General features: G+C 42.4%; 2 protein-coding genes across 2 annotated transcripts; one reads left to right on the forward strand and one right to left on the reverse strand.

Moving 5' to 3' along the window:
- Positions 1-2,667: 2,667 nt before the first annotated feature.
- On the reverse strand, positions 2,668-6,426 carry LOC106811694 (CCAAT/enhancer-binding protein-like). Its single transcript, XM_014815398.1, has 2 exons — positions 6,067-6,426; positions 2,668-5,411 (listed from the first exon to the last, which is right to left on the reverse strand). Exons 1-2 carry the CDS (start codon positions 6,201-6,203, stop codon positions 4,640-4,642), a joined length of 909 nt encoding a protein of 302 aa, XP_014670884.1. The 5' UTR covers positions 6,204-6,426; the 3' UTR covers positions 2,668-4,639.
- Positions 6,427-15,557: 9,131 nt separating this feature from the next.
- Positions 15,558-23,035, forward strand: LOC106811686 (CCAAT/enhancer-binding protein gamma-like). The gene is made up of 4 exons (XM_014815388.1): positions 15,558-15,643; positions 16,438-16,529; positions 19,334-19,446; positions 21,043-23,035. The coding sequence occupies exons 1-4, from the start codon at positions 15,558-15,560 to the stop codon at positions 21,304-21,306; spliced, it is 555 nt and encodes a 184-aa protein (XP_014670874.1). The 3' UTR covers positions 21,307-23,035.
- The last annotated feature ends 914 nt before the right edge of the window (positions 23,036-23,949 follow it).

Below are 23,949 nucleotides of genomic sequence, written 5' to 3' on the forward strand. Positions count from 1 at the left end.
CACACACACAACAACAACAACAACAACACAACAACACACACACACACACACACACACACACACACACACACACACACACACACACACACACACACACACACACACACACACACACACACACACACGCAAACAAACAAACACATTTGTGCATGAACGCGATCACACAAGCTTGTGACAAACGAGAAGATTTTTTTTACATTTCCAATGAATTGGCTAATTTAAGGAGGAACGAACCACAGCGAGATATGCGTATCAAGCATCGTAAGCTGTCTTGCATATTATCGACACCCTGTGCGATTTTCTATTCTATGAATTACTGAATCACCGCAGCATAGAAGCCGTGTGACGTTCGATTTATTATGACCACGGCCTATACAGTTTAATTTCCCACCATCACCACTTTACCACCTATACATCTCTCATAACACTCGAAGCAGGGTCATTGACATTGAACCTGTATCTGTGCGCGTGTCTATACATCGCTGTGAGCGTCCGTGCGGGTGGGCAAAAGTGCGTGCATACGTGCGTGCGGGCGGGCGAGTACGTGCGTGCGTGCGTGAGCGCGTGCGTGAGCATGTGTTTCGGTGAATAAGTCACATTCTCTCTTAACATAAGCGCAGTATGCACTGTTCGCCTATAGCGTGGAACAGAGGGCATTGACATTATTACTCAACTAATGTGACTCTTAATGGTCGCCTGAGTTCACCTGTCACACAAATGTAGAACAACGACCCTGCGTTATGCAGAATATATCGCGTTTTTCCCACATGAGATAAAAACGATACACCTCAAACCTAATTATCCGTGCATCTACAAATTTATCTCGGGCAACAGGAGTCATTATACAGATCGCGATTTTCATGTGAATGGATACGCCTGTCAAACTTACAAGCTTGGATGCAATCGTACATGAGTGTACATAATATATGTTATTGAAATATAGACGATGCGCGAGTAAAGGGGTAACGCACATTCATTCGCGGGCATTCGCACATTCATCATATTATTATTATGTGATCGTCACGTGGCATAATTATACACGAGGCCCACAAATGTGTTCATCTTGAACGAATAATAATATGAAAGATTTATGACCTTATTATATACAGATGTATGTTTTCGTGTTGCTTAGCGGGTCGCAATGATATTCAATCCGAAGGCAACTGCGGTAGTTGTTATGCCAGCTAAAAAAATAAGTAGGATATGCTAGCCAAGAGTCATTCTTGTTATATTTCGGACATAGAAATTGACATTGAAGTTTAGACGTTGAATTTTAATATAACATATATTTCTGTGCATTTATCTGATGAGAATATGTTTAAATTATTGAAAAGGCTAACAACTACCGGACTGCTGCTCATTGCCCTTTAGCGTTTATTGGACTTTTTGCCCAGAGAAAAAATGCGGATGAGGACATAGAGCATGACGGAAAATGACGTCATAGGTAGTTAGATATAATATTTTGAACATGAAAAGTAAACATGAATACTAATAATGAGTTTTATATTGTAGCTAAAAGAAGGAATTGTTGTCAAGTTCTAATTAATCTAAACTACACATGTACTGTGAAAGCTGCAATGACTAGTCTGACAGCAAGACTGTGACTAAGGTCTGTATAACAGACAGACATTCTTAGAATATCTAGGAGTAGCTCGATTAGCTTGCATTGTAGCGAATATGCTGGACATTGACCGCCGTGTATGTGCAACCATGCACTGCATCGTTGCGATGATAAATATAAACGCACGATTGCTTCACGCATCCCTTGTTAGGATTAGCAAGAGAACCGCATTATCTTTCATATAATCAGATAGTATATCTATCTCATATCTCTAATATCAGCGGCTGCTGCTGGTTTAGACGAATAGTGTGTGTGTGCGCGCGTGTGTTTGTCTCTGTGTTTAGTTCGGTCTCTAACCATAACCCCTGAGCTACCTACCACTCTAGATCTACATCGAGTGGCATTTCGAGTCCGGATTCTCTGGAACGCGCGACACGGTGGCAGCGGGTCGTTGACATCCGCGACTCAACTCGTCTTGCGATTGCACCCGTTGTGTTCAGTAGATTAACTCTATTGATACATAATAAGGCAGCTTATAGTCTGCTAGGCATAACTAGGGCTAAATAGGATATAGCGACGTGTTGAAGCATACATTCTCTGGGTACACACAGACACGCACGCACGCACAAGTACGCACGCACATGCATGCAGAAATGAAAGTACAACCAGTAGGCCTACTGGTCTGCAGCTGGATACAAGCCATTCACGACAAACTTACGTTAAATAGGCACCTGAACTAATAAGAAATGCAAGCCCACAACTCAAAACAAGGCTCTCGTAACATATACTGCGGGATGCTAGATCAAGCAGCTTCTCGCATAGGTGAACCAGCTGCAAGGGTCAGCGCCGGTTCAGTGACCGCATCTCATCGATTTTACGCTGTTCTGTAGTTGCTATGGATTTGGTCTTTTGGTCTACGTGAAGCTTTTTGATTCATAGCCTCCCCGTCCACCAGTGACTACTTGTCGACAGTTATAGGAGTCTTTCATTTGATAGGATTTCCCCCGTCAGTTTACCCTGTTACACTATTATCGACGGCCACACACAACAGCTGCTCAAGTACCTCACAATTCCATCGCACAAAAATATGAGATTAAACAAAAATGTTAATTTCCACGATGCAACATTTATTTTTTTTCCAAGACTGCGATTTTTACCATTATTGAGTAGCCAACAAGTATACACTAACTATATAACAAACCATAAATAGTGGACGCTTGGGTAGAGTCTCACAATGATCCAAGCTTAATTCTATTGTTGATTTGGCTTAATTAAGCATGTAACTCATGTCAAGAAACAGGTTAAACCCATATAGATATCCTATAATAAATAAGCCTTGGGTGGATATTTAGAATATCTATGAGTTCAACTGCATAACATAACATAAGGTTCTGGAAACGAATGCTACTTTACAGGTCTGGCTTGAGTTAGCAGCAACGCACCATGGCACCAACGTTCACAATACCACCACAGACGGTATTTAGCACGTACAGACACAACGTGCCAACATACTCCAGGACACAACAATCACTATAGCTTTCTAACAGGTATGGTCGAGGAAGACGGGCAAGGTTAAAACGTTCGGAAAACTACAATATAATTAACTTAGTAAATAATCACAAGTATACATAAACACCTATCTTGCAAGCAACTTGCTAAGACCAGATTTAAATTATTATTTAAATAGACAGAACAAGCCCTGAATATAATAAAATATCCTCACAAATGAGTTCAATAAAATATTATCAATATATTATCCAGTGGGCAGAGAATACCATGAAACTGAGAATCAATCTCACATAATTGCCTAAAATGTCCATGCCACGATCTTTCCAACTGATTATGCAATACCCATATCAGACCCATATACATATTTAATTATATGCATATAAATACAACACACATATACAATACAGAGGAAGAAAGATATTATATCATATTATACTATATTATATTATATATAATCAAGAATGCATAGCAAACACAATAGCGTTCATTATGTATTCTCATAGTCTTTCTTGCATTTGTCACGGAGGTGATCACACATTTTGTTTAACCGGTGTAAATTGCAATGTATAATGTACAGAATATATGCATATTCTATATAAACCTGCATGTACATGAAGCTGCTTCATGCTTAGCCAGGCACAGGGCCATTCCTAGCACTGCACCTTGCCACCAGTCATTCACATGCTCATGGTAACTTGTGATTTCTTTTTGCTAGCAAAAATAAAAGTAGAAATATTTCCCATTTAAATTGTTTATATAGGACAAAGCATCAATAGGGTCATAATTAACATATGTATTGAATATGTATCAAGTGACCCCAAAGATTCCATCTCGTACAAGGCGGATTGAAAGAATCTGGAACGTCATTGTACTTAGTAATATAATTTATCCTAAACTAACAACAATAGCCACTTAATAACGAACTTGAAGTGCATCAAATACTTAAAGACAGAGCTATCTGGTGCTACACGAAAGAAACATGCACATCTACAAGGCCTAATCAGGTATCTATGATACAGTAGCTGAATATACCGGTAGGTTAGATTCCTAAACCCTTCCAGTTCGCTTTCCATACAAAGAGCATGCAAACAAGACTCGCATCTACAAATGCCAAAACTACAATTACGCATTGTCCTACTCATTGCAAGCAAGCTGGTGTTAAATATATACTGTGTAAATTTATGCATGAAAGCACGGGCTCTGCCTTTCCACGTTTGCCTCCTGTAGGCTGACTGCAAAGCTGCACACTCATGACAAGCAAACTGCCAAATTTCTGAACCCGATTTACGAACACGCTTGCACCCCTTCACGCACGAGGCTTCTTCAACGATTCCAGCGCAACTCACACCAAAGCCATGGGGCCTGCCACCATCATCGACTACATCTTCGCCGTTTACGTTTCCATAAGCAGTGGCACCCCGACCGAACCAGACAACGGCGTTCAGCAGGCTGCAGAGAACGACGACTATGAGACGATAGTGAGCGTACGGTGACAAAAAACGTGTCGGCTCTCCATCACACGCGTCGCTCACACGGACGCAGGTCGTCGCGGCGACGCTCAGCTCCGCCTCACTCCGGCTTGAGCACGAGCTTGTTGAGCGACCGGCTCTCGAGTCTACTCGCAGCGACATTCGACAGCAGCCGTCGCATGGCATTCAGCTCCTGTGTCAGCGTCTCGACCTTCAGCTGCAGCGCCTCGTTGTGACTCGCCAGGTCCTTCACCTTGTCCTCGGTCTCGACGTGCCGCTCTTTCGCCTTCTGCCGCGACTTGCGCACTGCGATGTTATTGCGCTCGCGCCGGCACCGATAGTCCTCGCTCTCCCGGTCAACCAGCTTCTTCCGCGCCGCCTTGCCGCCACCGCGTGCTCGCCGCGGACTCTGCGGCGACGGAACCCCGATCACCGATGTCGTAGTCACTCGTATGCCGTGGCCGGCGGGAACGGCGGCAGCGGTCACGCAGCTCGCGAACGCCTGCTCGCTGACGGTGGTGGCGCCGGCGGTCGGTAGGGTCGCAGTGCTGGCGGACGGCGACGTGTAGTTGTGCTCGACTTCGATCGGCTGCAGCGTCAGCGGGCAGCTCGATCTCAAGTAACCCTCGTGCGGCTCTGGCTTCACCTTCACGTACGACCACACATCGGCTTCCGACGTCGCTAGAGCGCTGCTGCTGCTGCTGGTGCTGATGCTGCTGCTGGTGGCTGGGGGCATGTAGGTGTCAGCAGTTGGCAATGCTGATTCGCTACAGCCGATAGCCACGTCGAATGCCGAGTCGTCCCTCTGGCCGAAGATATTGTCCAACAGATCAGCCTCAGGTGTGATCAAGAAGGAGGAGCCGTTCAGTAAGCTGTAATATACACGTACAGATTTGAGTATTGATACACGTACACGCAATCTAGATACAACTGATATCAGATGGCTGAGTATGTAGAAATGTTTATATATCAGACAGTGTTTACAATAATTGTCGACTACTATACATAAAATTAGGACAAAATTTTAGTAAAAAAGTGACATCTGTTACATACTTTTCACGTTTCGTCGTATATAAACACACCGAGGGGAAAAGAAATGTGTCGACTCATCTATATTATATACGTTGACGCACCCTTACTATACTGGTAATGGTAGTGGTGGCACTGGAAGTGACAGACTTTTCTGTTGCTAATATTATTATTATACCTAACAGTAACACGTTGCCAGTCAAACCATATGTAGTACTTCTACTTGCGTACACACCGCGTAATTTATTCAGTCATGGTACCTTTAAATTTCACTTTTACGTGTAAACCAGATGACTGAAACACCTATTCTAAATTTGCGACTAACCTCACTCTTCTAACCGATTAGAATTTCGTTAACTTTGAGCAGTTTCTTCCAGACATTCGTAATCCCTTCACCAGACTTATCCAATATGGCGCGAAACCAATGAATGAGCTCAGTAGGTCGCATGGTTGTAAAAATCATCGAAGTGCGGGTATCCCAGTCAGTCTACTACCTACCCGTTAAAATCCAGGGCCGTTTCTGTGTAGCCAAGATCTGTGCACTCCGGTTCGGAGTCCTCGCTGAGAAGAAATGGGTTTTTCTCCGTCTTATGCCACTTTTCACTGTCAAAATCGTAGAAGTTTGGAGAATCCATCGCTCCAGCACATGGTGATCCAGAACGATAATAACTGCGCTTATCTTCCGTAAGACCCGCCGCTCTTTCGTTTGCGGCGTTCTGAGTACAATTCTGTGTTGCCGTTTTGATGATGTTACACTTAAATAAAGTAAAATAAATTCTCCAGATGGATTGTACGCATACGCAGTTATTATACTACATCCGTCTGGACCGCTGCTACGTGCGAAGCGCTCGCCGTGGGTGGAATGGCGTTTGTGTGACGTCGGCAGCCCTATATACGATGACGTTTATCTGGCCACGTGGGCACTCATGCGGAGCTTACATACGTAGATGGGCGCGCAGGCTGGCTGAGTATGCGTAGGCGTGAGTGTGAATAGGATCGTTGGTAACGAAAAGCAGGCAGGCAATACCATCTGGACCATATACCGAACGATTCCGGGAATCCTGCGCGAATATATGCCTGTGGAGATCAATTTACATCGCAGAGATCAATAGCAAATCAAGGAAATAGAAGCTATAATAGAATATAATAGAATAGAATAGAATATAATAGAAGCTATAATTAATATAGGCCATGCATGGATTCAATGGAGAGGGATCGCAGTCGGTGTGTGCCCTTTCTATATTTTTTACCAAGCAAAATTTTTTGAGGTCTAACGTTGTGGCGTGACTTGTCCAATGCTCAATGTGACAATTTAATTTGACAATTCAATAGAATTTGAATTTGACAAGTTAGAGTCAATCACTACGTATTCTCTAGGCTTCAAAAATATGCGTTGTGTTTTAGTCTTTTAGAACAAATTAGTGTCAGATATATGAGAAATTGTATCGACGAGGTTTGATTTAATTAGAACAATTCCGGCAGAGGTTCCCCGGACACCCGCCTCGGGCTTCACAACCTCGATCGTTGCTCACAAGGCGCCCCTTTACTTCAAATCCGGGATCCGGCTATGATAATGTAGGAGGTCAAATGTTTATAAACACTCGATGTCGCATCAGGAGTACATGCCTGGTTCAGGGACAGCACACATCGTGACATGTCCGTCGCATAATTTTTTTTCTCACTGGGAAGATGATATATGGCTGAACGTTGATATGGGAGAATTCGCTTAACGTTTACCGTTTCGGCATAAACACGTATACGTGTCATATTTTAGAATTCGGCATGTCATCTAGTGCAAATAATGCCCATTATAGGCATATAACTATATAAAAATCGATGAAATCGATTTGTGATATGGTAAACGTTAGTCGCCTATCACGTTTACGATCGAAAAATATATGTTTGCTGCATCGAGGCGTTACCAAGAGGGAATTTTTTGCATATGTCGCATATTAGGTAGATGATGTCACACAGTTGTGCTACTATTGGTCTAAGTCCAGCCTCATGCTTCCTTTTATAGCTCAACATGATTTCGCGCATGAAAGACACATGTAACCGATAATGCCGCGCTCACTATAGTGAACCATAGACGAGTGAACGACACATGCAGCAACATGCTCCATATCAAACAGCTACAAACACTACCAAAAACATCTTCACTTCTCTGAATAAAGTAACTACAGTTATACCCACACGGTGATAAATATAGATGTGTAATAATAATTATTACTCCATTATTACGCGATTTTTCATTCCGCGTAATACTTGTCACACCGTACGTCGCGTACGACAAAAATCCCAAGCAATGCGCTCTTAGTGCAAATTCTATCGTTCGAGCAATAAATTAAATATATATTCTAAAACACTATGCAATTTAAAATAAAATATATATTTATATATATATATATATATATATATTTTTTTTTATATATATTTTTTTTTTTAATATAAAGTAATAAATATTGTCACAATGTCCGCGAACAATGGACGGATCCAGAAGCAAACCAAGGCACCAGACCCGCCTTTGAGACTGCAAACCAAATATTTTAACAATATGTATTAGAAATATGTCTCCTTTAAAATTGAATAAACTACAGTACTTGGTGACATCCTTTTTTAGGGGATAATATAACCGTTACTATTCTGCATATATGCATCAACAATTACCAAACGTACTAAAAAATGTGAACTGACTCGATATGCTGACGATACATGTAACTAACAATAAACTTGAGGATACAAACAAAATCGAGTTAGAATTAACTAACAACTCGATACTGCAATAAAGAAAAGTAACATTTTTAGGTAAGAAAATAAAATAGCGACTAACATGGAATGACCATACTGACTACATAGTAGACAAGATAAGTAGGCCTATACAAGTGTTAGCTTTCTCAGACAGATATTGGGGCAACTACATACAGAGACAGTCACAGAGCTGCAAATATACTCGTCACTCTGCTTGTCGCACCTCATATATGGATATACACTGCTAATAAATTTCCTTTTGAGTCAGCTCTTGATCGACTAATCACACTACAAAATTATGCTCTACGCGCAATAAAAGGGTATTCCTACAACACGCTACATCATATAGACTAAAACATATCAACTAAAAGTGCGGTAAAAATACCTAATTAAATACCACACACTTGCATTTATATACAAATACATTTACAAATTTTGAAAATGTAGATCGCAGGAGATGGTATTTGAGGTACTTTTGAGTACATGTACAGCCTTCATTCTGACTACGACAATTATATTTTTAGTAGAACATTTCTTGGGCTTGCAGCGCGGCAGTGATTGATGTACAGGGGGAGGGGGGGTGCAGCATTGTTTAGGTCGCGTTTATTATTGTATATGTAGGGGGTGACCACCGCTAGGATGAGAACGACAGCAAAACTCTTTCTTGGAATTGTGAAAAAGCTGCAAAATAGTTTAATTAACCTGCATCGCCTCTCAATTACATAATTAACCCATGCATCAGGTGCCGTTTTGTACAGCCGCGTGACTATTATAGGGCCCCTACTTGACAATAATTAATTGGTACCGTATGTGTGTAAATATATTGTTCATTCAAGAGAAAGGGGTGGCTGGCCACCCAATCCACCCCCCATGAATCCGCTACTGAGGACATACTTCAGTAGATAAATGAACTCATATATACAGCTTACTTAATTATGATTAATTATAAGGCGTAGTACTTATTCTACGTCCTTGCCTGTTACTTTGTCAAAATGTGTGTGTGTGTGTGTGTGTGTGTGTGTGTGATCGTCTGGTGGTGTGATGTGTGTGCGTGTGAACGCTACGTGTGCGTGCGTCGCGTGTGTGCAAACGGGCGTGGGTCGTTGTGTGTGTGTGTGTGTGTTTGGCGCGCGTTTGTGCATGTGTCTGTTGGTGCTCTTAATAACGCCCCCCCCCCCACACACACACACACACGCTAGCGCAATAAATTGTATGCTTCATTTAATTTTTTAAACTTTTTTTTTTAAATGATGTGCAGGCACGTGCCTTTTTGCCTAAAGGCAGCTACGCGTCTGCCATCTTAACAAACCACTCAGAAATAACCCCCTAACACATAGGCCTACCTGACAAATATTTCACTAAATTTAGGGACACTGGAATGAAAACAAATAACAACAGATAATGTGTATGGTCATAACTCACTTACTAAGGAGGCAATAAACCAATAGAATAATTCGTGGATGCGCCCTTGGTAGACGCGGCCTTATCGATATGGATATTTACACAAAAGTTATATGCAACGATTGAGGCTATTTGTAAAAACTGTAAGAGCGCATTAATTGCGTCTGATATCACGATGTTTACACATAACTGATTGAAATGAAAGAAAAATGGTGGTAATAAAGCAAACTTAATTATCTTTCTTCCCGCTTTTATCTGTGAATTATGCAATATATGTTGCCACACATACACGCGCGCGTGTGCATTTCTCGGATTCAGACCTTTCATAGAATTGCGTGACGTCATATAACAACTAGAATAAAATGTCTAACACTTTTATTGTAGTTATTACTAATTTCCTTCGTCAAATATAATAATGAAAATTCCCCTACAGGTTTTAGCATAACTTCTTCTTTTTTTAACTAAAAATGTTGTTCTTATCCTTTATAAACGATTTGTTGGCCGAAACTGACTCTACTACTTCTATTCGCCTCTTTGCTGACTGCACAGTTCTATACCGCACTATCTCCAATAAGGGTGATCAGTCAGCCCTCCAGAGTGTCCTTACTCGTGTGAGAAGTGGGCTACAACGTGGTGTATGTTTCAATACTGAACAATTTAAATTTTTCGTATTACCCGGTCTAAATCACCCTTTACATTTACTTACTCGCTGTACCATGAATATCAATCTCTTACCCCTACTTACAAATATTCGGGTGTCATTATTAGTAGAGAACTTCGCTGGAATGCCCACATTGAATATATTTGTAAGAAAGCGTCTCGTGTCTTGATATGATACGGCGTGCCCGTATACTCTCCAGAACTATTCTAAATTGGATGCCATTCAGCATAACGCTGCAAGATGGGGTTCAAAAAACTATCATGCCAGTTCTGATGTTGTGATGATGCCGGCTAAACTTATAACCTTTCATAAAAATTATTATGGTCAGGTGAAGATTGGCATTCCCTCTTGCTTGATAAAGCCTGTTCGTTCCATTCATCTGAGCGTGATTATTGCTTTCGACACGTGCCATCTTCAAAGGACCCCTTCAAGTTCAGCTTCTTTGTCTCTGTCATTCCGTATTGGAATTCTCTCCCTTCCTCTTTAGTTATAGTTGCAAACTTTAGGTTTTTTTTACTGCGATCCGCAGTGTTGATCTGTCTATTTCATCAACTTTGTCTCTTTTCTTATTTGATATAATCCCTTGGACTTTGAAGACGAATAATTACGAAGTTACGAGGTTAGAACGTCCAATACTCAAACCGCTTCTTGCTATTATTGTTGAAAATGACCATGAAGCGCCACCGGGTGAGAAATTGCTGGGTCATATACGCGGCTTTTTTGAGTTACGCAAATACATACAACATGATACATCGAACGGATCTCGTCTTCATCTATTTGTTATTCCATAGCACTTGCTGCATGGTTCTATATATCACTCAATCAAACATAATATAAACGTGAAATAGATTGGCTCTACCATTTACCGTATGGCTCTGTGTTATTTTATAAGTTGGTTGCAGATGCCGCGCGCCGAGCTACCACTACACCGTCCAGGCTTCTCGGTTGCATCCGCCTGGATTGTAAAACCACAACAAATATGGCGTCTTTATAGTCTTCGTAGTATTGCGCAAAGCAGGTTAAAACTGACCAACTTAGAAAAATTAGATGCCAATATCTCTGAAAGTTTATTTATCTATCACAATTAGATCACCGGGATTATGTAAGTATAAGAATTTTACTTTAAAGTGGCCACCGTTTCCTTTTTGTGAGGTTCATACGCGTTGTGGTCACCGCCGATTGGTGAACAACTTGAAAATGCTGCGAAGGCCGTTGTAAGATTCAAGGCCACATGTTGATAAATGCGTTATTCATGAATCATATTCTTATTTCTAAGTCGCTGCAAGGAGCAGTTTAACGGCCATGTATGTTTGTTGAGTCTCACAGCCGCGTCTGGCTAGGTACGAAGTACTATCGTGGTTGTAATTTTGGTTATGGTTAAAAACTAGGTCTAGGGTCACGGTGTTTTCAATTTGCTGGTCCACGCACTGTTTTAATTGTGAAAGGTAACGAATCAGGTCAGTACTTATCATTTCATAAAATTATAAAAACAATATACAAACGTGAAATTAAATAAATTCAAAGAGATCTGATTGTAAGAGCAGTGCAAAACGACCACAGAGTGCATTTTAGCAAGCCTAAAAAATTATTTCAAAAATAATGTTATAACAATCTCAAATATTAAATACGCAGTGGCTACGGGTACGGTAGCCGTCGGTCGTTGAAGCCCCTTTTTAGCATTAGGGTTAGGGTTAGGGTTAGGATTAGGGTTAGGGTTAGGGTTAGGATTAGGGTTAGGGTTATGGTTAGGGTTAGGTTTAGGGTTAGGCCGATGAAAGTTGATGTCATGGTTCTCGTCAGCGCCCGCATCAAATTTTACTCCCGCACCAAAAAAGTTCAACACTCATCGCTGACGAAATTCCCGCATCAAAAAGTCCCATATGAAATTCCCGCCTCAAAAAATCAACAATGTACAGTCAGCACTACATGTATGGAAGACAAACAGTAAAAATTTGAGTAAAAACTGTCAACAAAGAAGTTATGACATTTTTCAATCTTATTTTGCATATGTACAAGACCTGATACCCTCACTAAGTTCTATTGGTTTGTAGATGAAAGATGAATGTTGATCTAAATCCCTCATCAAAATCTCAACAATGCCTGACGAGAACCATGAAATCAACTTTCATCGGCCTTAGGGTTAGGGTTCTAGCTCATCTAAACTCTCAAATCGTGAATTTATTTCCCAAGGCGTTATTTCAAAATCTGGCGCCACCGCCGCCATCTTTGTCTCGTTAAGTATGAAAGCGAATGGACTCCCGTACCCGTAGCCTCGAGACATTAAGATACGGCTACCGTACCCGTAGCCACTGCCTATTAAATACTTGCAGAATGGCACCATTATTGCATTAATTTGTGTGATGATGCCCTTATTGGGTAGTGTGTTACATCAGGCACACAACCTAAGTAATAAAATTGGGCAATTGCCGGCTTCCGGCGAACTAAATTTCCTGCGGAACTATAGCTGGCAGGACTTCAAGATTGGGTAAAATAGTGGGGTAAAATTAAAATTCGAGAGTTCTTCCGCCATTATGCCATCAGATGTGTGTAACTTCTTTTGGGGGATGGGATGTGCACTATCGGCAGCAAGAAATTATGGCCGAAAACTCCTCAATTTATGCATAGGTGTGAAGTCAACCTTTGCCTTAAGCCCTAGGAGGGGCAAGGCAATTTTTAAAGGGCACGTGAGAAATTGCCTTGGATTTTGTAACAAAGTAAAGGGCACCTAGGCAATTCTCTGATTTTTTAAGGGCACCTAGGCAATTTTCAAAATTTGAGAAGGGCACCAAGGCAATTCTCAAAATCTGCAAAAAAGTACACTTTACATACTTAAAATATTCGAAATGTACTCTGGGTCCGGTCTGCACAGCCGTTTCAGCTGATTATGGCCCATAAATTGCGCCCTTGAGGCGAAAAGCACACAGCCAATCCGCTTCCTCTCCTTGTTAGCTCATCTGACATAGTCAGATGCAGCTTGTAGAATCGCATGATTGTGCGTGCGTGCGTCCGTCCGTCCGTGCGTCTGTCCGTCAACAGTTGGGCACAAATCTAAATGGCTCGACGTACGGATTCGAAAATCGGGACGTAGGAGGTAATCCGAAAACGAGTTGGGATGTCGAAGCTGGGGGTCAAAGGTCAAGAGGTGTAAAAGAAGGGGGAGCATTCCCTCCTTAACTTAAGATATAGGGAGAAATGCAGAATTGCGGGACAAATCTAAATGGCTTAACCTATGCTCTTAATATTCGGTGTATGGTGTGATGGGCAGGTAACCCATCACCAGTGCGAAATTGGAGGTCACAGGTCAAAGGGCAGTGGGGGAAAGGTCAGATATCAGACATTTTCTGAGGACATGGCCTAACAGACAGAGTGAAAAACTTTTTTGTTTCAGCGCTGACCTACCATTTTATCACTTTATTGAAAGGACCATGAAATGTGCTTTCCACTGACGTGCGAAGAGTAAGTGTCTGATAACTTGTTGACCCTCAGGAGGAGGGTTAAACAATGGATTCTTGAGCACTGCTCAATTGATGTAACAGTGTCTCATATTCATGGCATCAGTATCTAGAAATGCTAATGATGTCTGGAGTAGCGCAAAACCGGGTACAGCACAGGATTACGGCTCAAAGGTTCCTTGATCAGAATCCCTCAGATTTGTTTATTAGTATTAGCCTTATTATTGTTTTCTGTTATTTTTCTCATCTTATCTATTTACTCAATTTTTTTCCCAATTAACGCAATATTTCACATCATATTTATTTACAACATTTAATAACAAAAATATTTTTTTACAATAAAATAAATAATAGGGTTAGGGTTCCAGCGGCGTTCTAGGCGTCAGCATGCACCATATGTCCTTGAATTCCTTCTGACCAATCTGCCCACGACCGATTTTGGCTGGTGTTGTGTGGGTTAGGTGCAGAGCAACTTGCCTATGTGGGCAAAACGTGGAATTTCTCGCCGATCCCGCCGAGGATCGCATGTTCATTGCCCTCCGAAACTTCCAATTGAGGGCTAATGTCAATCAAGATCTGATCCAAATATCGAAAACTGGATAAACTTATCATGCTTGCTCGCGGTTGGTAAGTACAGCTTTTTTTTTGTTGTTTTTTTTTTTTTTCTTTTTCTACTCTTTTAACCTTAGTCCAGTATTTAGATTTGAAAACCTCTTTGTTGCTAACATTTCCCTTCCGACATGCGCAGTCGGCAATCCATCGGTTAAGTTCCAACTGCACTTGTGGGGAAACCAACGCTATCAAATACTCGTACTCTGTTGTTCCCACGAATGCAGTTGGGCATTAACGAGGAGCAGATGGCCGATGCATGTCGGGAGGCGAAAGTTGTTAGGCCAACAACATTTGCAATATCTAAACTACGCTAGGAGGTAAAGAGTACAAGTGTACTTACCAACGCGACAGCAGTATAAGATTAGCAGTATGTTCGATATAATGTGGCATCAGATCTTTGATGATAGCCCCAATTGTGAGTTTTGTGATGCAAAATGAAACAGCGATCCTCGGCGGGTGATCGCGCAGAATTCACCGTTTTCGCATAGGCAAGTTCCTGACGCTTAACCCTCATCACTCAAAGACCAAAATTCGTCGGTGTGGGCATTCGTCAGAGTGAATCTACGGAGCTAAATGCCACAATAAAACAGGAGTTTCAGGCACGCCGATTTTGTATCAACAATGGGATCTTACAGGCGCAAACCGCACACAACGGACCAAACAAGAACAACAAGAAAACAAATGAGCAGCAACATGATAATAAAAAAGGCTGGCTGAAATGCATGTGTTACGCAACTGCGTAGTAGCTGGCATACTCTTGCGCCTAACAAATGCTGTCACTCGAGCGACGCGTGAAATTTTAACGTTCTGATAACCATAGACCAACAGACCTCGTGAGCCTAGTCGCGGCTCTGACCACGAGCTTCTTGTTCTATATTTAGCTGCCTTGGATGGTCGATTCAAGCCGTTATGCGGCGTGCGACCCTGAGTTGTATTTGTTATTGCCACGAAAACCATGCAGTGTCGAGATTCTGCCTAAATCTTTAAACGTTGCATTTGCGTATGATCTCTCAGGAAATTATATGAACTTCTTGTTAGTTGTAAGGAACTTTAGATAGGGAGGGCCACGGACGGCGGCTTCCATAAAAGGGCACGTATGTGGACTGCCGTCAGTGATGTGGGATTTTCAGGGCAGCACGGGCATGTGTAGGAGTGCTACGACGGATGAAATGCCGGGTCCTCTGGGCGGTGTACGTCTCTGGTTAACGGTCGAGCGGTTGTAGTCGATACGTCATCGCCCGCCGAAAAATTACTAAAGCTTCATGTATTTTTGCGCCCAACTATTTTACTCGCTCCAATAAAATCTTTGAATTTACCAGGAAAATCTCCGGCGGTCGCATGAAATTGTAGGAGGGTGTATAGTCTTTAATTAGGGTGGGTTTGTGTTGTATGTTGCTACACACAACCCCTCTCCGATCGGAGTGAGTCACAATCTGCGCAAAGCAGACGTCTATTCAATTTGAGTTCGGTTTAAATGAAGATTCGGCTCACGTATTTGGATAGTTAGGTACTCGTTATTTTAATGTGCTCCAGTTGTATAAGTTGCTTTTTTTTTTTTCTATACACGTTTGTTGTAGAAAGTCTGATCACTGTGGATTGTGGGCTGGTTGGTTTGGTTGTATGTGCAGCTTACAACATATAGCTTTACATTTACGTATTCAACTACAGGCCATACTACAGAGTTGTCACTTTTCTGTCGCCTTTATCTCCAGTGCACAACTAGGTGGTCGTACGACTGTTTTAGCTGACCTGTCAGAGCGATAGTGTACCATAGACATATTCGGTTGCGATCGGGGCGGGGAGCTCTTCTAAGTCTAGCATGCGGCATATGGCTTTGGGCGTACTTTACTAAAATGTGTAATACATGTGATGCCCATTAAACTGGCGATGAGAACAACAACGAAGATGTCAGAGTGTTCTAATATTACATTGGAAATTCTTTGATTTCAGAACCTGAGGCTCGCGTTCAGGCTTGCGGCACTGTGCGCATTACAGGACGTACGGTGTGTCAACGTCATGCGCCCTCACGTTCACTCGATTCGCACTGCAGAGAGCCAGGTCTCAATCTCCAAAGAGGGAAAGATCAGGCCGTTAGTCGCCTACAATTTTATTATCTGTGAAAGACCCTTCTGCTGAGCCCATCGACTTGTCACTCGCGCTCTAAGTGAATTAAACTAACATATGTCTATTTCAGTTTTAGTTGATATTGCTGTCATAGTGTCGGACACTATCGCTATTGTTATTGGTGTATTGCACTAGAGCCCGACCTTTAATTTAGTGTAGCATGGATTGTGACGTAACGTTTTCCTATCAAGAGTGTAAACAGTATGTGCTAAGATTAATTGGAAACGCTTAGCTTAAGCAGAACCTGTTCCGATTACTTACTTTCACACTTTTAGCTCCATCTGACACTGCTCGACTGATCGCTCAGCGCTTGTGAGATCGCTTGATCGTCGTCGTGGTCCGTCTCGGTCGTCCGTCCCGCCGGTCGGGTCCGTCCGGTCAACGAGTGGGCGACAACATCTTAACCGCCTTGATCGTAAACCGGTCATCGACTATTTCGGCGTCGATTGGGGGGGTCGTTCAAACGCACGTTGGGATGTCGAGAGCTGGGGGTCATAATGCTCAATAGCGTCAGAGTGGTAACCAAGAAGGGGAAAGTCACGTCCTTTAACTTAAGGTATATGGAGGAAATGCAGACCTTGCGGCACAATGCTAAACGGCTTTGACCGTAGCTCGTGATAGTCTGCGGTATAGCATCATGTAGGAAAACCATCACTGTGCCGAAATTGAGAGTCAAGGTCAAAAGGTCAATGGGCAAGGGGCAGGATTTTTAGAAGTTTTCTGAGGACACTGGTCTGACTGAACGTATTGAAAAAATCCTATTTTGTTTCAGCGGTGACTAGAATTGGTTTATGGCTTTATTGAAAGGACCATGAATGTCCTTCTGCTGACATGCAGACGAGTTAAGGTGTCGCGATAACCTTTTTGACCACTCAAAAAGGAGGTGTAAACATAGGATTTGTTCCTGTCAACAAAGGACTGAACTGCTTTTGCTATTATTTAGAGCCCCATACCTGTGTCAATGTGAGCGCTTACAGTTGCACAGTTTAATTTGCAAAGGCAAATGTTTGCTTGAACAGGTATTACGCTCCCTTAATCATATGATTCTAAAGGCAGTCTGTCTATAGCACCTGCCATTAGGCGTGAAGGCTGATTGATGAGATCAGCTTGAAATGCCTTCACGCGGCCCAAAACGAAGCACAGCGCGTCCATGAGCTCGGCCACGCATCCTCTCTCATATGTTACTGCACCTGCTCCGACCTCCAATGCGGACCCATTCCTTTTTCGTTACCGCAGCAACTCACCGCAGACTTTGTGGTAGCGCACAAACTGTCCGAGCTCCGATAGAACGCTAGTTAACCCTTACTTGGATTTTTACCGCTCCTGCTACCTTCACCTAGTTTTTCCCGCATACTTTTATCGCCACTGAACCGATGACACTGCTCTCTCTCCTCTCTTCGATCTTCATCCCTCTCATTGCCCAGACTCTCAGCGCCCATTCCGGTCTCCCACGGGCATATCGTACTCAGAGCCTCACCTTGGCTCTTACATTACGATTTTATTTCCATGTAAATTGTTGACCTACCGATAGAATAGCTTATCTCACACTCGCTCATTATTCAGTAAATTTAAATTTACCTTTCATCTTGAAGCTCTTACTATCTCATTGGTAGCTATCCCGTGGGTATCCATTTACGCAGTATGTGCGACATCTATAGCCTGTTCCCATCGTAAATCCATTAGCATACTATTATATTTGATGGATTTCTATGACTAGGTCCCATCCCGAGGGGCCATAGGGCGGCGCTCAAGACAAGTATTTACATCGGGGCCAGTACTGATATGACCGGATCATCGCTGGTTTTAATTTTTTTTTAATTAATTTAAGAGAGAGAACGAGAAAGGTCCCCTAAGAAAAGGAGCAGAGAGTTAGTACATTGAGCACGGGACCCCCAGTGAGAAACAGTTTGATACCGGTTTTGTGTTATGCGCGGCCGCCTAGCGGGAAACGGGGCTTACAATATATTCTGCGGATGTTGTGCCCAGGGGATTGGGAGGTTGGAGGGCAGGAGGGAGGCGAGGTCAAGAGGTTTGAGGGGGAGGGAATTTGGGAGTTTAAGGGGGGAGTTGAGAGCAAAGAGGGTTTGAAGTGGAGGCAGCGGGTGCCGCTGGGTCTCCCCGGTACGTTCTCCCTATGAATGAGCCATTCCCTCATGGAGTTTTAGTCCACTTGCCCGTGCAGCTCTGACCTGCCCCCGCCCCCGAGTGCACCCCCATCATTTGTGGTCCCCCTCTCCTCTTCTCGACCAACTCTACCCCGTTCGATCGCCTACAATCCTCCTAAACCCGCTCCGATCCCATAGCGTTGCTCTAATACGGGAGGTGGACGGCATGGGGAGGCGAGGTGGACGCAGGTGGCGGAGCGAGGTGGGCGAGCAGAACGACTCCCGCCCTCTAATGTAAACTTGGAGCATCATGCTCATATGTTGAATTCTTTATAGATAGATAAAATAGATAGCTGTGAATCTATGACACAAATTCGGAAGTGAAAGGAAGTATCATTTAAATAAAATAAAGCAAAAATCGCATGGGGGGAGATAGTGAGCGTGTGCCTAACAATGATTGTGTACGCAACTGGCGTATCTGCACTATCTGCGGCTAACAAATGTGGTAGCTACGCACGACTGAAGTTTTATAAGCCGTAGCCAACCAGACCCAGATAGCTCAGCCGCTCTCCCGGCTCTCTTGTTCTATCATACAGCAACAAGACAATCTACTCTTATATATACGGATGCATTGTAATCCACGAGGACAATTACTGTTTGCAGCTGCATCAGCAAAGAGAGCGAGGAATATCGTAAGCGACGGCAGCGTAACAACATTGCTGTCAAGAAAAGCCGTGTTAACGCCAAGATGCGAAGCCAGATGACGATGGAGAAGGTGTGCATCCTCTAGCCTTAAGCACGTTCCCCCTCCCGGATCACGATCAGCTGGTGCCGGAATCAGAACGCTTCCCGACGCCGGCATCCACGAGTTCAAAAAAAAAAAGGCCCTCGTAGCGCGAACCAATCAAAACGACATCCCTGCGACATCCCACCACGAGTCAGATCGTAGGGAATCAATCAAGAAGCTCCCTGCGATCGACGAGTCCAGCTCTGGGAACAAGTCAAAACGCATCCCCGCAGATCCACGAGTCAGCTCGTGGGAACAATCAAAACGCATCCCCGCAGATCCACGAGTCAGCTCGTGGGAACAATCAAAACGCATCCCCGCGGATCCACGAGTCAGCTCGTGGGAACAATCAAAATGCATCCCCGCAGATCCACGAGTCAGCTCGTGGATAGATTATTGGTTTTTGTTACTCTGATTTCCAACAGATGGCAGGCACTACCTACCTAGATATTAAACAGGGACAGTCTATATTACCCCAGTCTTACATGAACTAAAGAATACAATGCTTTACCGATGATTCGAACATGAAATTATGAGTATTGAGACTCAAGGTAAATTCGGAAAACTAGAAGGTAAACTAGAAGGCGTAGATCGAAACAAGGTTTGTTTACCGTTTTCCTAACGGTACCGTATATAATATGATAACTGTGTAGTATATAAAATTTCGAGGTATTTTTGCATGTAGAAACACAAAACAAGGTTCATACCCCACACATGTGTAACCGTTGTCACATTTCTTACCGGAAAAAATAGTATACTGTCGAATGATATCATAACAAACTCGCGAAAATCCACCGGTGCGGTGGCATTTGAGACGAAAATGCACGAAATGTCAGATTTTGCCCTGTTTTCTAATCAATATATTATTATGAAGGGGAACGATTTTCATACTATTTGAACGTGTAAGGGTGAAAATACACTCATGCAGAGTAAATGTGTCAGTTTGGTTAGCTTTCCTGCAAAGGTGAATCAAAAGGTGAATACGTAGTAAAAACAAGAAAATCCCAGCGCAGGGTGGTAGGTGCATTGTTAACACCGGCAGCGTTGAACGTGTTAAAGTGCTTCTTGTGTGAATAGCAATATTCCAGAATTTATTTTACCATTCCTGATGTGAAAGTTTTAAACTTGAATTGGTAATTTTTATCCAATGAAGATTGAACTTTTTCTGATAACTTGTCTTGGTAAGTATGTAGTTTGGTGGTTCATTTACTAGCTTAGTGTGTAGGCATTTGGTATGGCTGTGTAAAATCATCAGCATCATGTTGCCAGATTAAGTGTATTTGCTCCCGTGCTGTCCTGTATGAGAATTCCTCGTTTCCTGTGGCTGCCAAATCACACTAATTGATAAAAATGGCTATTTGATTGATAATTTTGATTAGTAAAACTATTGATGAATGCATGGTCTGGTGCACACACAAGTTTCACAAGCCCATTGAATTTGCAGAAGTTTTTTAATAGTCAGTTTAGCAGCGACGTAGAAACACGTTTCGTTCACACACTGGCCATGAATTGACTCATAAATTGCGACGTGTATTTGGGGAATTTGTACCCGCATTCTACCGATGTTTGGCTTCACTGCTGCAGGTGAGCCAGCTGAAGCAAGAGAACGAGAGGCTAGAGTCGAAGGTGAAGCTGCTCACCAAGGAGCTGGGTCTGCTGCGAGACTTGCTGCTGAGTCATGCGGCGGGCTCGGCCGCCGACCCCGTCTACACCGTCTCGGTGTACAGCGAGGAGACAGCCGGGGGTGACGACGCCCGCGTTCCATCCTCCGTTGACCGCGATGGCCCAGCTGCCCACGACCACGAGTATGCCACAGTGCCGCAAGTGGCGGCCCAGCTGCCAGCATAGCTAGGCAGGGTTGGTCTCCCTCATGGGAGCCGACTTGGGCTAGCCCGCCACTGCAGCCACTACAGCTAGTAGCGGTGGTGAACCAGATTATATTGTACAGTAGTTTTTACGAAAAAAAAATTCACGTAAAATGTGTTTGGAATCAGCAGGCTTTATTTCAAAAAATGTAGATCATTCATTTATTATGTATAGGTTTGTCTAATGAATGATATTTAGTTTGAATTGTGTGCCAATAACTGTGTAAAAATTATAGAAAAATCTTCAAAAACGCGTTTTAATCTACAAATATTTAGTCGTTAAGACTGATGTTAAGTCAAATCTCTGTGTGTAACTGGTAAGATCACCAGCACCCAGTGTGGTCTCCAGCTAGATCTCAGCTATCAATAAGTACAGTTGCAGGTAAGTAGATGGTCAAAATTCCAATTTCCTGCTATGCGACTCGTGGCACTTGATTACATGTCTGTTAGCATCTACTCTGGTTTGACAACGACATTTTTGTACTGCAAGTTGGTACATTTTGCTTGTTTTACCCCAGATCATGACAAAATTATGGTATTGCTATAGCGAGGAGAGTGGCCAGCAGGCGTCAATTAAATTTCATGTAATGTTTTTTTCCAAACGAGCAAGCAGTGCATGTAGCTCTCTATGTTAGTTGTGTGGAACGTCATAGTACTTAAATCTGAAAGCATGTTACATGGCTGTGTGCACTGTCTAATCCAAAATTCATACTTTATAACACAATACTTGGTTGTGTGCATCGTCTGATACAAGACACAACATTTGTACTAGATATTTGTCACAAGTTTACATAGCATCAAAAGAATGTGATATGCTCGTATGTATATTATGTTCACTTGGTAGCATAAACGTGCACCTGTTTAATTAATTGTTTGAAATAACTATAATTACCGTTATACAATTTTCTGCATTTCAGGTGTAGATTGACAGCACGGTAATGACTGCCATAATTAGTACTGATCGCTGGCCTCAACTGGGTTTTGTATGTCATCGTTTGTATGTTTATAGTTGGTACATTTGACATCGCGTCACCAGATGTCACTGTGTTGCAGAAACGTCTCTTAATGTCAGTTGGCGTTTTTGGTTGGCCATCGTGCTCAGAAATAATTATTTTTACCACGGTTAACCGTGGTTAAATTATAGCCCGTTTACCCAATCAGAGGCATTCATACGGATAATTTAACTGCAGATAAATTATTTTTTCTGCAATAAAATTATACCGTAGCCCTTTTACCTAAATGGGCCTTCTTACAAATAATAACGAGGCATTTGATTGAGTAAAAAGGCTACAATTTTACCAAGGTTAAATTATGTGGGAGAAGGCCTCTGATTGGATAAAAAGGGCCATAATTTAACCGCGGTTAATTTATTTCTACCACGGTAAAAATAATTATTTTTGAGTACGATGGCCAACCATATGTGTTAACCCAGGAATAAAACTAGTAATTAAAGGTAAGTGGGTGCTTTTATGCAGAGTGTTAAACGCGATGTTTAGAGATAATGTGCGTGCATGTAAATGCATATGCAGGTAGGGCTATATAAGTATTTTTGCTGGTTTCACTTGTTATTTACGATCACCAGCTGTATCAGTGCGTAAATTCTGATTTTAGCAAGCCCAGGCAATTTCCATTTACACTGCATTCATTAACTGTTACAAGGTAAAGTTATAAATATATGTGCAGTACATTGTGTAAAAATATTAATTTTGAAATGAGTGTTTTCTGCCTTTTACTGTGTGTTATGCATTTTTCCTTCTCAATTGGCTTCAGAGAATTGGAGTAATACCATGAACACATATGCATACTAGGCCTACTATTCAAGTTTTTCTTTGTATTCATACTAAAGCAACCAAATCAAAGTCAGTCAAAATAATAACAGTAAGCAGCAACACTAAAAGTAGCCATAACACTATGAAAGGTTTTGCGTGTTTGCTCACAACAATGGCCGGAAAGATATTTTACTACATCATCGATAGCTGAATCGAAAAATAACTCTAAGACAACTTTTTTACTGAACATATTTTTGGTACCTAGTCAGGTGCCTGAGTTGCTGACAACAATTTTAACTGGATCATTCAACCAGAATTTTACAACTTGTTAATTATTAAATGAATACTGTCAACAGGGAGCAGGCTGATGTAATTGTACTTCTGTATATCCGTTGACAGGGTCCCGCATCAACACCTCAAGAAACTTGATTATTATGTAACTCATTAAATGGAAACGTCAGCAGTACGTTTTGATCAACACGGTTGAGTAAAAATTAACCAAGATAGCTTGATTATTATGCTATCCGGTGAAACCTACGCTGGATAAAACTCAACGTTCTCAGCATGTAGTTGTAGACGGAGACTCTTCTGACTTGACTAATTTTTCATTAGGAGTTCCTACAAGGCACTACTAGGCTTGCCCTTATTCCTTCTCTTTCTTGATGATTTACCACACAACATAACTACCCGTATCCGAGTATGCGCTGACAGTTGTCTGTTGTACCGTGATATCACCACCTCCGAAATATCAGAAGGCACTCCATGATGACCTAGGCAATTGGCACGACGAACATCGATATGCCAGATGGAGTTTAATGCAAGCAAGTACTACGTGATGAGCATCTCCACTCTAAGGT

The sequence above is a fragment of the Priapulus caudatus genome, unplaced genomic scaffold, assembly GCF_000485595.1.
Source record: "Priapulus caudatus unplaced genomic scaffold, Priapulus_caudatus-5.0.1 Scaffold564, whole genome shotgun sequence".
NCBI classification, from domain to species: domain Eukaryota; kingdom Metazoa; phylum Priapulida; class Priapulimorpha; order Priapulimorphida; family Priapulidae; genus Priapulus; species Priapulus caudatus.

Bases quoted from the DNA above. Each gene is read 5' to 3' on its own strand.
- LOC106811694 (XM_014815398.1), bottom strand. From the start codon at position 6,203: ATGGATTCTCCAAACTTCTACGATTTTGACAGTGAAAAGTGGCATAAG. The intron at 5,412-6,066 runs GTAGGTAGTAGA...TGTATATTACAG, and splicing joins ACGGCCCTGGATTTTAACGG to CTTACTGAACGGCTCCTCCT.
- LOC106811686 (XM_014815388.1), top strand. From the start codon at position 15,558: ATGTGGGATTTTCAGGGCAGCACGGGCATGTGTAGGAGTGCTACGACG. The intron at 15,644-16,437 runs GTTAACGGTCGA...TGCGCATTACAG, and splicing joins CTGGGCGGTGTACGTCTCTG to GACGTACGGTGTGTCAACGT. The intron at 19,447-21,042 runs GTGTGCATCCTC...TCACTGCTGCAG, and splicing joins GCCAGATGACGATGGAGAAG to GTGAGCCAGCTGAAGCAAGA.